Here is a 12818-nt window from a genome sequence, read left to right as displayed (position 1 = left end):
GGTCACACAGCACAGGCAGAGTGAATTCTTGAGCAGGTTTGCCTGGTCCCATTAAATATAATACATTGCCTCTTCAAGTGAACTGAACACCAAGGCTGTGTCCTAGTGAAGGGGCTTCCTGGGGGAATCAGGTACCTTTCAGCAGACTAAGCTACCTGGGGAAATACTCTCCCATAGGCAGTCCTCCATCTGGCAACTACAATCAAACCTTCTCTTATTCTGGGCCAAAGAAGAGGGCCTGTGGGCTCCTTGCACTTGGCCCCTGCCTGCTTGCCCGTCTTAAATAATTTGAGGCCCAGGACAAGTGACAATGAGGGAGCTGAGTGAGGAGAGGAAGGGATTATTGTCATTCTACATGGCTCAGCTGATGCCTACAAGATATAGGTCAGCTCGGGGACCCATCCTGGACCAGGCTGAGCTTCAAGAGGAAGACAGACTTTCAGAGGGAAATAGAGGCTGCTCCTAAATCACCCTCCCCTAAGTTCCTACCTGAGGTCTTTTAACCGGAGAGCTCTTAACACAGTGGCAGATGCTCTGTAAGCTCCCGTGATTATTATTCCGCGTGTCCTTAATCTAATGTCCCAGGTGAGGTTCTGTATACATCCCCCTGAACCCTCTCTTCCAGGGTCTGCCACTCACCTTCAATGACATAGATCTTTTTTTGCAGCTCGGTGAATAGATCTTTCAGCTTCTCAAATGTGTCCAGAATCTTTACAAACTCCTCCGCAGGTTTTGAGGCAAATTCATGGAGTGTCTCCTGACTTTCCTTGGTCTTAAAATACTTTCCAATCTGGAAGAAATGAAGAGTGAAGAGCTAGCATCCCCAGAATGGCAGACCAATTTTCTGTTATTTTCACAAGACCCTGGCCCCAGGGAGAAAGGGAGAGGGGTTCAGGAATAGGAGAGGGAAGATGGGTCATAAGAAGAAGCAGGGACCTGGAGCCCATACCCCAATGATGTAGCGGATGATGTCTTTGGCCACGTCAATGTTGGCTTTGTCAGTGGCTTCCCCGTCAGTGATGATGATAAGCACTTTGGTGGCATCTGGTCGGGCCCCCAGCTCTTGCCGGAACACCTTGGTCCTGTGTCCAGGAAGGGGGGGGGGATGTGAGAGACTCCCCGCAAATCACCTGAGGTCTCCCCCTCACCCTGCTCATTAAGTCACTGTCCTGCTGATTATGCCAAATCCCTTCTCACAATTCCCAGACAGCTATTCCCAGTCTTCAAAGCTCTCTTCTGAACCTCCTTCCTCACCCTGGTTGCCGTATCCCTCCTTCTGGACCAGTGGTCTTCAACCGAATTCTGGGCAGCCACGAGGTTGTCCCAGAGTCTGTGGGCAGTGAGGGGAAACTCTGGGCTTCCTACTCTTCATTTCAACCACGTGGCAACTACCCTTTAATCAGTTACATATGCTGGTGATCTAGGTGAGATTCCAGTGGAAGGATGGGCTCCACGGCAGAAGGAAATTGGAAAGCCACTCTTCTAGAGAAAGCTCATATAACACCCCCTTCTGCCTCCCCTACCATTGCCAGGCTACCTGTACATCTCTGCTGCAGCAAATCTCCTAGGCAATCAGAGAGACTTGTTTCTGTGTCAGTTTTTCCCCAAACCAGATTTGCTGCTGTATCTCTGGCTCCTGACTCAGAGTAGGTGCTCAGTGCATGCGGTAGAAGAGAAAGAAGGAAGGACTGAATTCTGGACAGGCTGAGGCTCCAAATTCCTGCCCTGCCCACAGCTTCCTTCTGAAGCAAGACAGGTTGCCCACAGCTTCCACTGGGACAGCCGCTCTATTTGAACCATCCTCCCCTCCTCACCCGACAGCTAACCAAAGATGGACAATTAATCCAAGAGCAGCCAATCCACAACCCCTGACTTATGGCATGACCTGTACTGGGAACAGAAGCTGAAACTCACCTGGAGAGGCCACAGTGGGAGGTGAAGAGATACAGAGAGGAGGGCAGGAGAGCTACTTGGAAGCTGCCAAAGACAGAGGAACCTGATGGGCGGGGTCAAAACCACGTCTTGTTCTATCTCGGATGCAAATGTTTCCCCAACTTCCATCCACCTGGACATGGCCTATCATGGATCCTGTTCATGGATTTCCACCCTGGTTTAAACCACTATCGTCTCTCGTCTGGATTTTTCAATAGTCTGCGAACTGGCATCCTGTTTCCACCCTTGTCCCTTCCACAGTCTAATATCAACCCTGCAGCCAGGGGGATCCTTTTAAAAACATAAATCAGATTATCACTCCTCTGATCAAAACCACCAATGATTCTCATCTCACTCAGAGGAAAAGCCAAAGTCCTCACTAGGGCCTCATCCAGACTTCGATGATCTCTCTGACTTCACCTCCTACTACTTGAACTCATCACTTACTTCTTTCCAGCCACACTGGTGTCCTGGTTCTTCTGTGAACATCCCAAGCATGGGATCAGGGCCTCTGCTGTTCCCTCTGCCTGGAATAGTCTTCCTTCAGGTATCCACATGGCCTGCTTCCTCACCTCCAAGTCTTTGCTCAGATGTAACCTTCCCTGATCTTCCTACTGAACATTGCTTTATTTTTCTTTGTAAAACTTACATCTTCTACTATATGATCCAATTTACTTATTTAGCCTATTTCTTACATTTCTCTCCCCTACTAGAATGTTAAGCTCCAGGAGGGCAGAGACTTTTCTTTGTTTCGTTCACTGTTAATTCCTAGCACCTAGAAAATGGCAAACAAAAACCTGCAGACCAGAGCCAGCCCACAGCTTGTTTTTGTACGGTCTCTGGGCTAAAAATGGTTTTTATATTTTTGTTTTTAAAGAATTACAAAAACAAAGAATATGCAACAGATAACTGTTATGTGGCCACAAAAGTCTAAAATAGTACTATTTGGCCCTTTATAGAAAAAAATCTGCCAAGTCCTGACCTGGAACACTGCCTGGCACACAGCCAGATGGTCAAGAATTATTTATGAAATACATTTCCATGACCGCTTCTTTTTGTTCCCACAGTTGACACCTTTTGGGGTATCTTCCCATCCTGTGGGGACCCAGTTCTCTAAGAACTGCCCCTTTCCCAATGGAGGTGGGACTCCTGAATCCATGTGACTCTATGCCATGAAGTAGAACAAGACCTGAGCTGGGTTGACCCATGGACACACAATCTAGGCTCAGCCAATCAGATTTCCTCTCCTGGAAGCTAGAATTCAGGTTGTTTACCTGAATTGAGGAACTGAGGCTGCCATTTTTTCAATGGACATTGTTTGATCATGTACCCACCAGAGCAATCTACAGAGAGAAGAATGAAGTAGACATGACAGGTCAAGTAAGCCCCAGAAGAAAAGAGCTGGAAACACATGCAGAGTCTCGAGATACATCACATGCATGTTTAACTTATGCAAATCCAACTATACATGCTTGGCAAAGAAATATAAATGAAAAATATAAGTGTAATAGTACAGGAGATCCTTTCTGCTATTTCACTCAATCTGAGCGTATGCCCTGGGGGAGCATGAGATAAGAGATGTAATTCTCTTATTCCCCAAAGTGGTCTCAGTTTCCATGGCCACTCTAATGTTTAAATACAGGTATTTTTAAAATACACAATATGGCCCTTTAACACAGTCCAACTACATTCATCTAGGCCTCAATTTAAACACAGTAATCTGATCCAACTCTGGGTCAGTAGGTTTAGAAAATCAGGATATGCTAATTTCCAATATGGGACTTGGATATATTGACTCTGATGAACAATTCAAAGAATAATTCAAAAATAATTTGACTCTTTGAGATTTGTATTCATACACTGACTTCAAAAGCTGATCCCCAACTAAGATGTGACTCTACCGTGGCTGCCATCATTCACAATCTCTTTTCAAGTTCTGGTTCTAATCCCTCATGAGGCCTGGAAATATTCTCTGTCCCAAAGGTTCATGAGCTATCCCTGCATCCTCTCATGAATTCCCCTTTGGGATTTAGTTGGTGTAGAGTCCTGTTATAATCAAAAGAACCCCGGAATTCCCTAGCGGTCCAGTTGTTAGGAGTCTGTGCTTTCACTGCCCAGGGCCTGGCTTCAATCCCTGGTCGGGGAACTAAGATCCCACAAGCCACGTGGCGTGGCCAAAAATAAATAAATAAATAAAAATTAAAAAAAATCAAAAGAACCTGGACTATAACACAATATTGTAAATCAACTATATACTTCAATAATAATAATAATAAAGAACCTGGAATATAATTGCTCCACTAGAATGCTTACAATAACCTGCCCCTTGCTGAACCCACCTGTTGAGTTCCTACACCTTGCAACTTGAAGGAGCTAGTACACACAGAACAACCGACGGATGGGCTCTCTCACAAAAGGGAACTCACGCGACATAGTTGATGGCACCAAAGGTGTTGGTCAACAGGTGCATGTGTTTGACTTTGGCAAGCAGAATATCAGGGTCCTTCCATTTAACATAATCCAAGAAAGTAAATTCTGTTTTGTAGGTTGAGGAAAACTGAACAGCCGCAAACTAGAAAAAGGAAGGAAGACAAAAAATGTCATTACATAGTCCTTCCCACTTGTTTGCGCCAATCTCTACTTTTTTTTTAATAAGTTTGTTTTATTTTATAAATTTATTTATTTATTTTTGGCTGCGTTGGGTCTTCATTGCTGCGCTCAGGCTTTCTCTACTTGTGGCAAGCGGGGGCTACTCTTCGTTGTGGTGCGCGGGCTTCTCATTGTGGTGGCTTCTCCTGTTGCAAAGCACGGGCTCTAGGCGCGCAGGCTTCAGTAGTTGTGGCATGCTGGCTCAGTAGTTGTGGCTCATGGGCTCTAGAGCACAGGCTCAGTAGCTGTGGTACACAGGCTTAGTTGCTCCGCGGCATGTGAGATCTTCCCGGACCAGGGCTTGAACCCGTGGCCCCTGCATTGGCAGGCGGATTCTTAACCACTGCACCACCAGGGAAGTCCCACCCATCTCTACTTCTTATCCAGGACCTGGGCAACCCAACTCCACATTCCTGCCTTGAATCATTCTTTTGTTTTGTTTCGTTTTGTTTTGTTTTGTTTTTTTGGCCACACCTCTCAGCATGCAGGATCTTGGTTCCCCGACCAAGGATGGAACCCATGCCCCCTGCAGTGGAAGCATGGATTCACCAGGGAAGTCCCTCGAATCATTCTTTTGAAAATGAGGCTGTATATAAACAAACACAGAAATAAATCAACCTGGAACCCCTTATGGAGCGCTGTCTGCTGGGCTCCGGTTCTCTGGGTTCTGCCTACCTCATCAATAGAGATGGCTCCCAGCAACCATATTTCTGCTGAGTGACCCTGCTAAACAGGATACAGTTGGCTGGGACTGAGGTGAGGCCAGTCAGAATCTCTTCTCTGAGAAACTGGAATTTGCAGAGGGAGGGGTTGCTTGAGAGGAAGATTGGGGAAAAAAAAAAACCTCCTCCTGAAACTTTAACATGTGAACTTGGGAGCTTTCCACAGGCCCATGTGATCTAAAGAAGCTGAGAGCCAGTCTACAGAGAGAAAGAGAAAGAGAGAAGGAAGCAAGAGCCAAAAAGAAACAGAAATGAGAATTAGGGAGAATCCTGGAAGCAGACGTCCAGTAATAGCCATGCCCTTAGGTTCTAGAGACACCTTGTACTAAATTTTCCCTTTATGCCCTTAGCTAGCTCAGGTAGGCATCTATTGCCTACAACCAGGAATCCTAACTAATATATTTACCTGGTAGGAAGAGTTGCTGAGTTTCTTCATCACATCCTTCATGAAGTCCAGAATTTTCTGAAATTCATCTTGCTGCAAGCTCCTTGAGCCATCAAACAGAAATACCAAGTCTACGTTGCCCTTTATACATTCTACAGAGGCCAGACACAGAGGGACTTGGTAAAGGGTCTCTGAGGGTTGGCCTGCCCATGCCAGTTCCCATGTATGGGCAACCACTTGGAGGTATTTTTACCCACTGGATCCCCCGTTCCTTACCCTGATAACCAGGGTGCCCTTGCAGCACCGGACCCCTCAGATTCTGGCGGAGGAGGTAACACAGGCCACTTAGATAGATGTTCTGGTCACATGTCCGAGACAGTCCAGGGTCACAGGCCTGAAGGAATCAAAGATTTTTAAAAAGGTTGGGGCTTCCTCTTGCTGTGTGTCTTCTGGGCATCATCAACCAAGAACAAGAACCTTCAGGGTCATCATCCCCCGACCTCATTCCCATCATCCAACTGGTTACCAAGGCAAGGTAATTCAGCCTCCAGGCATCTTGTATCAGTCTCTCCATCCCCACTACCAATGTTATATGCCAACGGATGCTCGCTGCCTATAGGACGAAGTCTAAATTCCTTAGTTCGGCATTCATATAGTTTACAGTAGGCACTATCCTACATTTCCAAACCCATCCTCTTCTATTTCCAATTACACATTCTGTGTTTAAGCCAAATCAAATGACTCCCTATTCCCAGAATATACAATGATGTTTCTTTCATTTATGACTATCTTTCCTGCCAGACTGTAATTTCTTGAAAGTCAGGGCTCATGTCATGGTCTTTGTATCTCACTCCCCTTCCCCCATCAGAACCCAGCACAATGCCTGGCATGTAAGAGCAGCTAAGTAATCAAGCTCCAATTAAATACTGGATAAATATTTCACTCGCTTAGCTTTCTATTTCTCATATACCTGTGTCAGAAGGATGCTGTTGGGATGAACTGTAAAGAGTAATGGACTTGTAATCAAATAGGAATTATATTCAAATCCTGGCTCTACCTCTTTAAAACCATGTGACCTTGACCAGGTCTTTTAACCCCTTTGGTCCTGTTTCCTCATGTGTAAAATCTGTATACTGATCCCTGTCTCACCTGAGTGTCTTGAGGATTAAAAGAGATAAGGCAGTGTTTCCCAAACTTTAGGCGTTTGTGTACCAGTTCACAATTTCTGTCATATGGGCATATCATCCACACTATTATTTACTTAATATTTTATTTAACTAAAATTTACCTTTTTTAAAAAAAATTATTTATTTATTTATTTATTTATGGCTGTGTTGGGTCTTCGTTTCTGTGCAAGGGCTTTCTCTAGTTGTGGCAAGTGGGGGCCACTCTTCACCGCGGTGCGCGGGCCTCTCATTATCGCGGCCTCTCTTGTTGCGGAGCACAGGCTCCAGACGCGCAGGCTCAGTAGTTGTGGCTCACGGGCCTAGTTGCTCCGCGGCATGTGGGATCTTCCCAGACCAGGGCTCGAACCCGTGTCCCCTGCATTGGCAGGCAGATTCTCAACCACTGCACCACCAGGGAAGCCCAAAATTTACTCTTTTAAAAAAATTGAAGTATGGTTGATTTACAATGTTGTGTTAGTTTTTGGAGTACAGCAAAGTGATTCAGATATATATATATACACGTTCTTTTCCATATTTTCTTTTCCATTATGGTTTACGACAGGATATTAAATATAGTTCCCTGTGCTATACTATAGGACCTTATTGGGGGAGGGAGGATGGAGGAGGGAAGGATTGGGAGTTTGGGATTAGCAGATGCAAACTATTATATATAGGATGTATAAACAACAAGGTCCTACTGTACGGCACAGGAAACTATATTCAATATCCTGTGATAAACCATAATGGAAAAGAATGTGAAAAAGAACATATGTATAACTGAGTCACTATGCTGTATAGCAGAAATTGACACAACATTGTAAATCAATTATACTTCAATAAAATTAAAAACAAAAACAAAAAACAAAAGAAAAACCCAAGAGGAACTTGTTGTTTAAAATTTACTTTTTTAAACTTTAGCCTCATCCTGTGCAATGCGAGCCAAGAAATCATGAATTTAATGTACCTGTTGAATATTTTTTCTAATAAGCCATTAAATAAATATATGACTATTAAAACATTAAAAGTTGTGTACCACCACAAATCATCTTGTATATTAACGGTCACAGATATTGTACATTTGGAAAAAACACTGAGATAACTAAGGTCTCAAAAATAGCTGACTGATAGATGGTTCTCAATAAACACTGACTGAATCTGAATCTTTCTGATGCTTATAATCTTCTTTTTTTTTTTTTTAAACATCTTTATTGGAGTATAATTGCTCTACAATGGTGTGTCAGTTTCTGCCCTATAACAAAGTGAATCAGTTATACATATACACATGTTCCCATATCTCTTCCCTCTTGCATCTCCCTCCCTCCCACCCTCCCCATCCCACCCCTCTAGGTGGTCACAAATCACCGAGCTGATCTCCCTGTGCTATGCGGCTGCTTCCCACTAGCTATCTATTTTACATTTGGTAGTGTATATATGTCCATGCCACTCTCTCACCCTGTCACATCTTACCCCTCCCCCTCCCCATATCCTCAAGTCCATTCTCTAGTAGGTCTGTGTCTTTATTCCCGTCTTGCCACTAGGTTCTTCATGACCTTTTTTTTTTTTTCCCTTAGATTCCATATATATGTGTTAGCATACTGTATTTGTTTTTCTCTTTCTGGCTTAGCACGGGTCCCCACCCCCTCGGTCCGTGGACCGCTACCCTTCTGGGGCCTGTTAGGAACTGGGCCTCACAGCTGGAGGCGAGCGGCGGCAAGCAAGCAAGCAAACCTTCATCTGCCTCTCCCCATGGCTTCCCTTCACCATCCTCCCATAGCTCGCAATACCGCCTGTACCATCCCCCATCCCCCCGCCAGCCCAGTCAGTGGAAAAATTGTCTTCCACGAAACCAGTCCCTGGAGCCAAAAAGGTTGGGGACCGCTGTTCTATAGGATCTTTAATCCATTTTTTTCTTTCGTTTGTCTCCCTTTCCTAGCATCAAGCTTCACAGGCGCTGATATCACACTGTACAGAACTCTTACCAAAAGGCTGTCACTTGTGGGGTCTGTCGCCAAGGTCATTCCCAAGTACTTGGAGGTATAGTTGGAACCTGCAGGCACCAGAAGATTGATCTGGAGGAACTTAGGCAATCCAGGTGTGATGGGGCCAGCCTCGATTTCCTGGTACCGTTCCTCCCAGCTCCCAAATCAGTTACTCACTACTCAGTCTGACTGGCAGGCAGTGTCCAGTGCCCGGCTGGCACTGATAGAGGTTTCCCATGTTGTTCCCCTCACCTGGAGCTCCCACGACAACCCTGATGAGAAATCGCATCTGTGAGATGGAGTTGCCCAGGCCTTTACCCACCCACTCCTACCTATTAAGGGGGTTCGGACCCCCCACAGGATATCTCAAAGCAATTCAGCCACTCCTCTTCTGGGTGACTCCTCAGCCCCCATCTCGTCCCTATTGAATCCCAGATAAATAATCCAATATGACAGAATTCTAGAAAGTTAAGGATCTTTTCCATTTACAGTCCAGAAAAACAGAGGCCCAGAGAATGATCTGCTAGAACGTCACATTATGAGTTCATTCAATCAGCCAACAATTCAAAAGTCATTTATGGCCTACCTGCTATGTGCTAGGCTGTGGTATGTACTAGGGAGGGGTGGGGATTAGAGAGAAAAACCAAATCTCTGCCATCAAGGAGCTCACTGTCTAGTCTGGGAAAGAGTCTGGAATCTAGGAAGTGTGGCAAAGTGTTTTAGGGGTTGTGATACATATCCCCTTCTATTAGGCACTTATAAGATGCTTTAATGATGGATGGTCCTCATCCTACTATCTGTTGCTTGGGTCCCACCACGGACTCCTCGAAACAGGAGGGTCCTGGCCAGGGCAGGGAGGACCTGCGGCGACAGCTCACCCGTTTCCAACCTGCAAGACGCGGTACCCAAAATGCCTCCCGGCGTGTGGGATGGAGAAGTTTTGCACGTGTCGCACATCCAGGTTGTAGCTCCAGGTTGGGGCTGAGGGATACCAGGACCAGGTCAGCCACTTCCGGCCAGGGACCCCCCCACGACCGCCCCGGAACGGCGGTCGTTGATTGGCCGCAACCCACGTGCCCCCAGTGGGCGGCCTCACCCCCAAAGACCTCGCTTCCTTCTCCCCAGGCCGCCCACACCCGGGGCAGGGCTGGCAGCCCATCTCCTGGACTCCAGGAAATGTGGAAGCAATTCCCTACTACCCAGAACTCTGGCAGCGCCAGGGCCTGGGGAGGACACACAACTTCCCGATTGGCCCATCAGCAAAGAAGGAAGGATGAGAAGGCGGAGGCCCCTAAGAGAGGTCAAAAGGCCCCCCCAACCCCCGAGGCGGTGGGGATGCCCCAAGGCAGGGTGCATCTCCCCACACACACCCACTTCTCCCTTGGGCTTGGGGCCCCGTCGCCCTGAAAACTCAGATAATTAGCCTCAGACTCCCTCCCCGTGAAAGTTCAAGATCCCCTGATCCTGTGAAGCTGCCTCCTCACTCACGTAATGCTCCCTCCCTCCCCACCCCACCATGGACCAGTCTCTGCCATAACCATTAGATCTCAAATTCCCCCATCACATCCCCCACCTAAGCCCCAAACTGTCCTTTTTGGCCTTGCTTTCCTTCCAGGCCTCAGGCTCATTTCACAGCACCTTAAGATGTCAGAGATGCTGGCCCCCCCAGAAAGGGGGAAGGGACTTGCCTAAGATGGCAAAGAGAGGTAGAACCATGGGTAGGACCAGACCCTAGACCAGCTGTCCATACCCATTAACCATCCCCCTTTTTTAAGGGCACACTGCCCCGTCTCTCACTGCTGCCACCTTTGTCTCCCTTTTCTGTCTTTTCCTTCAGACCTTGCCTATACTTTGGACTCTGACTTTCTTTCTTTTCCCCCTTCTCCCTCCAGGATTCCTGGGCCCCACGTTACCTGTGGCCAATCCCACACTTAAAACAGCTGCTCATTTATTCTGGTTCCACAAAGCCTTGCAGTTTCCCTGGGCACAGACACATGTCCCCTCCCCTCCCCACCCCTCTTGCCTACCGAAGAGAAAAGGCCCAGACAGCAGCAGCCTTATCACCATGATGCAGGAATTCATCTTTCAAGGGGCTGGAGGGACCCGACCCAGGTGCAGTCTCAGAGGGCTCTTGGGATTTACTGGCAACCTAGACAGGGTGAAAGAGGGAAATGATAATGCCCCGGGGCCTCTTGCAGTGGAACTTTCTCACAGAGGCGCCAGGCTGGTGACACTGCACTGGGGGAGAGAGGGTTGTGCCTGGAGGGGTTGTGAAACCGCATGGGTTCAGAGAGGAAGTGTAAGCAGGTTAAAGACACTTCCTGTGCCTGCTTGCATTTTCTTATCATCCAGGGGCAGGCAGCACAGTAGTGCTGCCCGAGAGCTGCTGTGTCTCAGTCCTTCACCAGCGCACAAACTTAAGATTCGTTAAAGCTCAGTGGAGGATTGGTCAGATGAACTGTGGTACAACCGTAATGGAATGCTATGTAGCCACAAAAAAGAAGGAGGATTGAAAAAAAATAAGATGGGGGGGGGAAGAATGATATAGCTTTCTCTTGATGTTGAAAGATGCCCATGATATACTCACCATCGAAGAAAAAAATCAAGTTACAGAACAGTATATTTAATAATTCGTTTTGAGTCTAAAACACAAACAAAAAATAATAATATCCACAGAATGGGAGATATATGATTTGCAAGTCATCTGATATGGGACTTGTATCCAGAATATATAAAGAACTCTTGTGGGACTTCCCTGGTGGTCCAGTGGTTAAGACTCTGCGCTTCCCCTATAGGGGTCGTGGGTTCCATCCCTGGTCAGGGAACTAAGATCCCACATGCCGTGCAGCATGGTCAAAAAAGGAAAAAAACAACAATGACAAAACAAAACAGAATATATAAAGAACTCCTGTAACTCAATGGTAAAAAGACAACCCAGTTTTCAAGTGAGCAAAGAATTTGAATAGACATTTCTCCAAAGACAGTATATAAAATGGCCACTCAGTACACGAAAATGTTCAACATTATTAGTCATTAGAGAAATACAAATCAAAACCAAAAGATACCACTTCACACCCGCGAGGATGGCTAGAATAAAAAAGGAAGAAAGAAACTAAGTGTTTGTGAGAATATGGAGAAATGGGAACTCTTGTACTTTGCCGGTGGGAATTTAAGCTGGTGCAGCTACTGTGGAAAACAGTTTGACAGTTCCTCAAAAAATTTAAACATAGTTTCCATGTGACCTAGTGATTCCTAGGTCTAGACCCAAAAGAATTGAAAATATGTTCACAAAAAAACTTATACACGAGTGCTCATAACAGAATTATTCATATTAGCCAACAACTGGAAACAATGCAAATGTCTACCAACTGATGAATGGATAAACAAAATGTGGTCTATTCATACAGTGGAATATTATTCAGTCATTAAAAAAAGAATGAAGTATTGGTACATTCTACAATGTTTGTCCATGTAGAATGTTTGTACATTCTACAAACATCCTACAATGTTTGTCCATGGACAAACCTTGAAAACCACGCTAAGTGAAACAAGTCAGGCACAAAAGGTCAGATATTGTATGATTGCATTTACATGAAATGTCCAGAATAGGCAAATCTATAGAGACAGAAAATAGATGAGTGGTTGTCAGGACGGGGGGAGTGGAGAATGTGGAGTGACTGCTCTTGGGTATAGAGATTTTTTTTGGAGTGATGAAATGTTCTGGAATTAGATAGTGGTGATGGTTGCACAACTTTCTGAATATATTTTTAAAAAACACTAAATGGTATGTGATTTATATCTGGAAAAAAAAGAAAGAAGAATGGAAGTTGAAATTATGGGTGTGTTTGTAAAAAAAAAAAATCTGAAAGGACACACAACCAAACTCCAAACAGTGATTACCTCTGCGGAATACGGATTACACATTTCTGCATTATCTGGAAGAGGGTGTATAAGTTGGGTAATTAAAGAAAATAAAAATATTAAA

The 12818-nt window shown here is 45.5% G+C and overlaps 1 protein-coding gene across 1 annotated transcript in view; it reads right to left on the bottom strand.

Moving 5' to 3' along the window:
- The window catches only part of ITGAL (integrin subunit alpha L), a 40860-nt gene extending 29945 nt beyond the window's left edge, over positions 1 to 10915 (bottom strand). Inside the window, exons 1-9 of the mRNA XM_061210152.1 lie at positions 10861 to 10915; positions 9712 to 9814; positions 9011 to 9105; positions 8834 to 8901; positions 5965 to 6082; positions 5710 to 5840; positions 4359 to 4504; positions 950 to 1082; positions 640 to 790 (exon numbers count right to left, since the gene is read on the bottom strand). Of these exons, the coding sequence (XP_061066135.1) occupies positions 640 to 790; positions 950 to 1082; positions 4359 to 4504; positions 5710 to 5840; positions 5965 to 6082; positions 8834 to 8901; positions 9011 to 9105; positions 9712 to 9814; positions 10861 to 10915 (1000 nt within the window). The remainder of the gene's footprint in view (positions 1 to 639; positions 791 to 949; positions 1083 to 4358; positions 4505 to 5709; positions 5841 to 5964; positions 6083 to 8833; positions 8902 to 9010; positions 9106 to 9711; positions 9815 to 10860) is intronic.
- Between the last annotated feature and the right edge of the window lie 1903 nt (positions 10916 to 12818).

The sequence above is a fragment of the Eubalaena glacialis genome, chromosome 13, assembly GCF_028564815.1.
Source record: "Eubalaena glacialis isolate mEubGla1 chromosome 13, mEubGla1.1.hap2.+ XY, whole genome shotgun sequence".
In the NCBI taxonomy this organism is placed as follows: domain Eukaryota; kingdom Metazoa; phylum Chordata; class Mammalia; order Artiodactyla; family Balaenidae; genus Eubalaena; species Eubalaena glacialis.
Note: the sequence above shows the minus strand (reverse complement) of the source record. Positions and strands in the feature narration are given on the sequence as shown.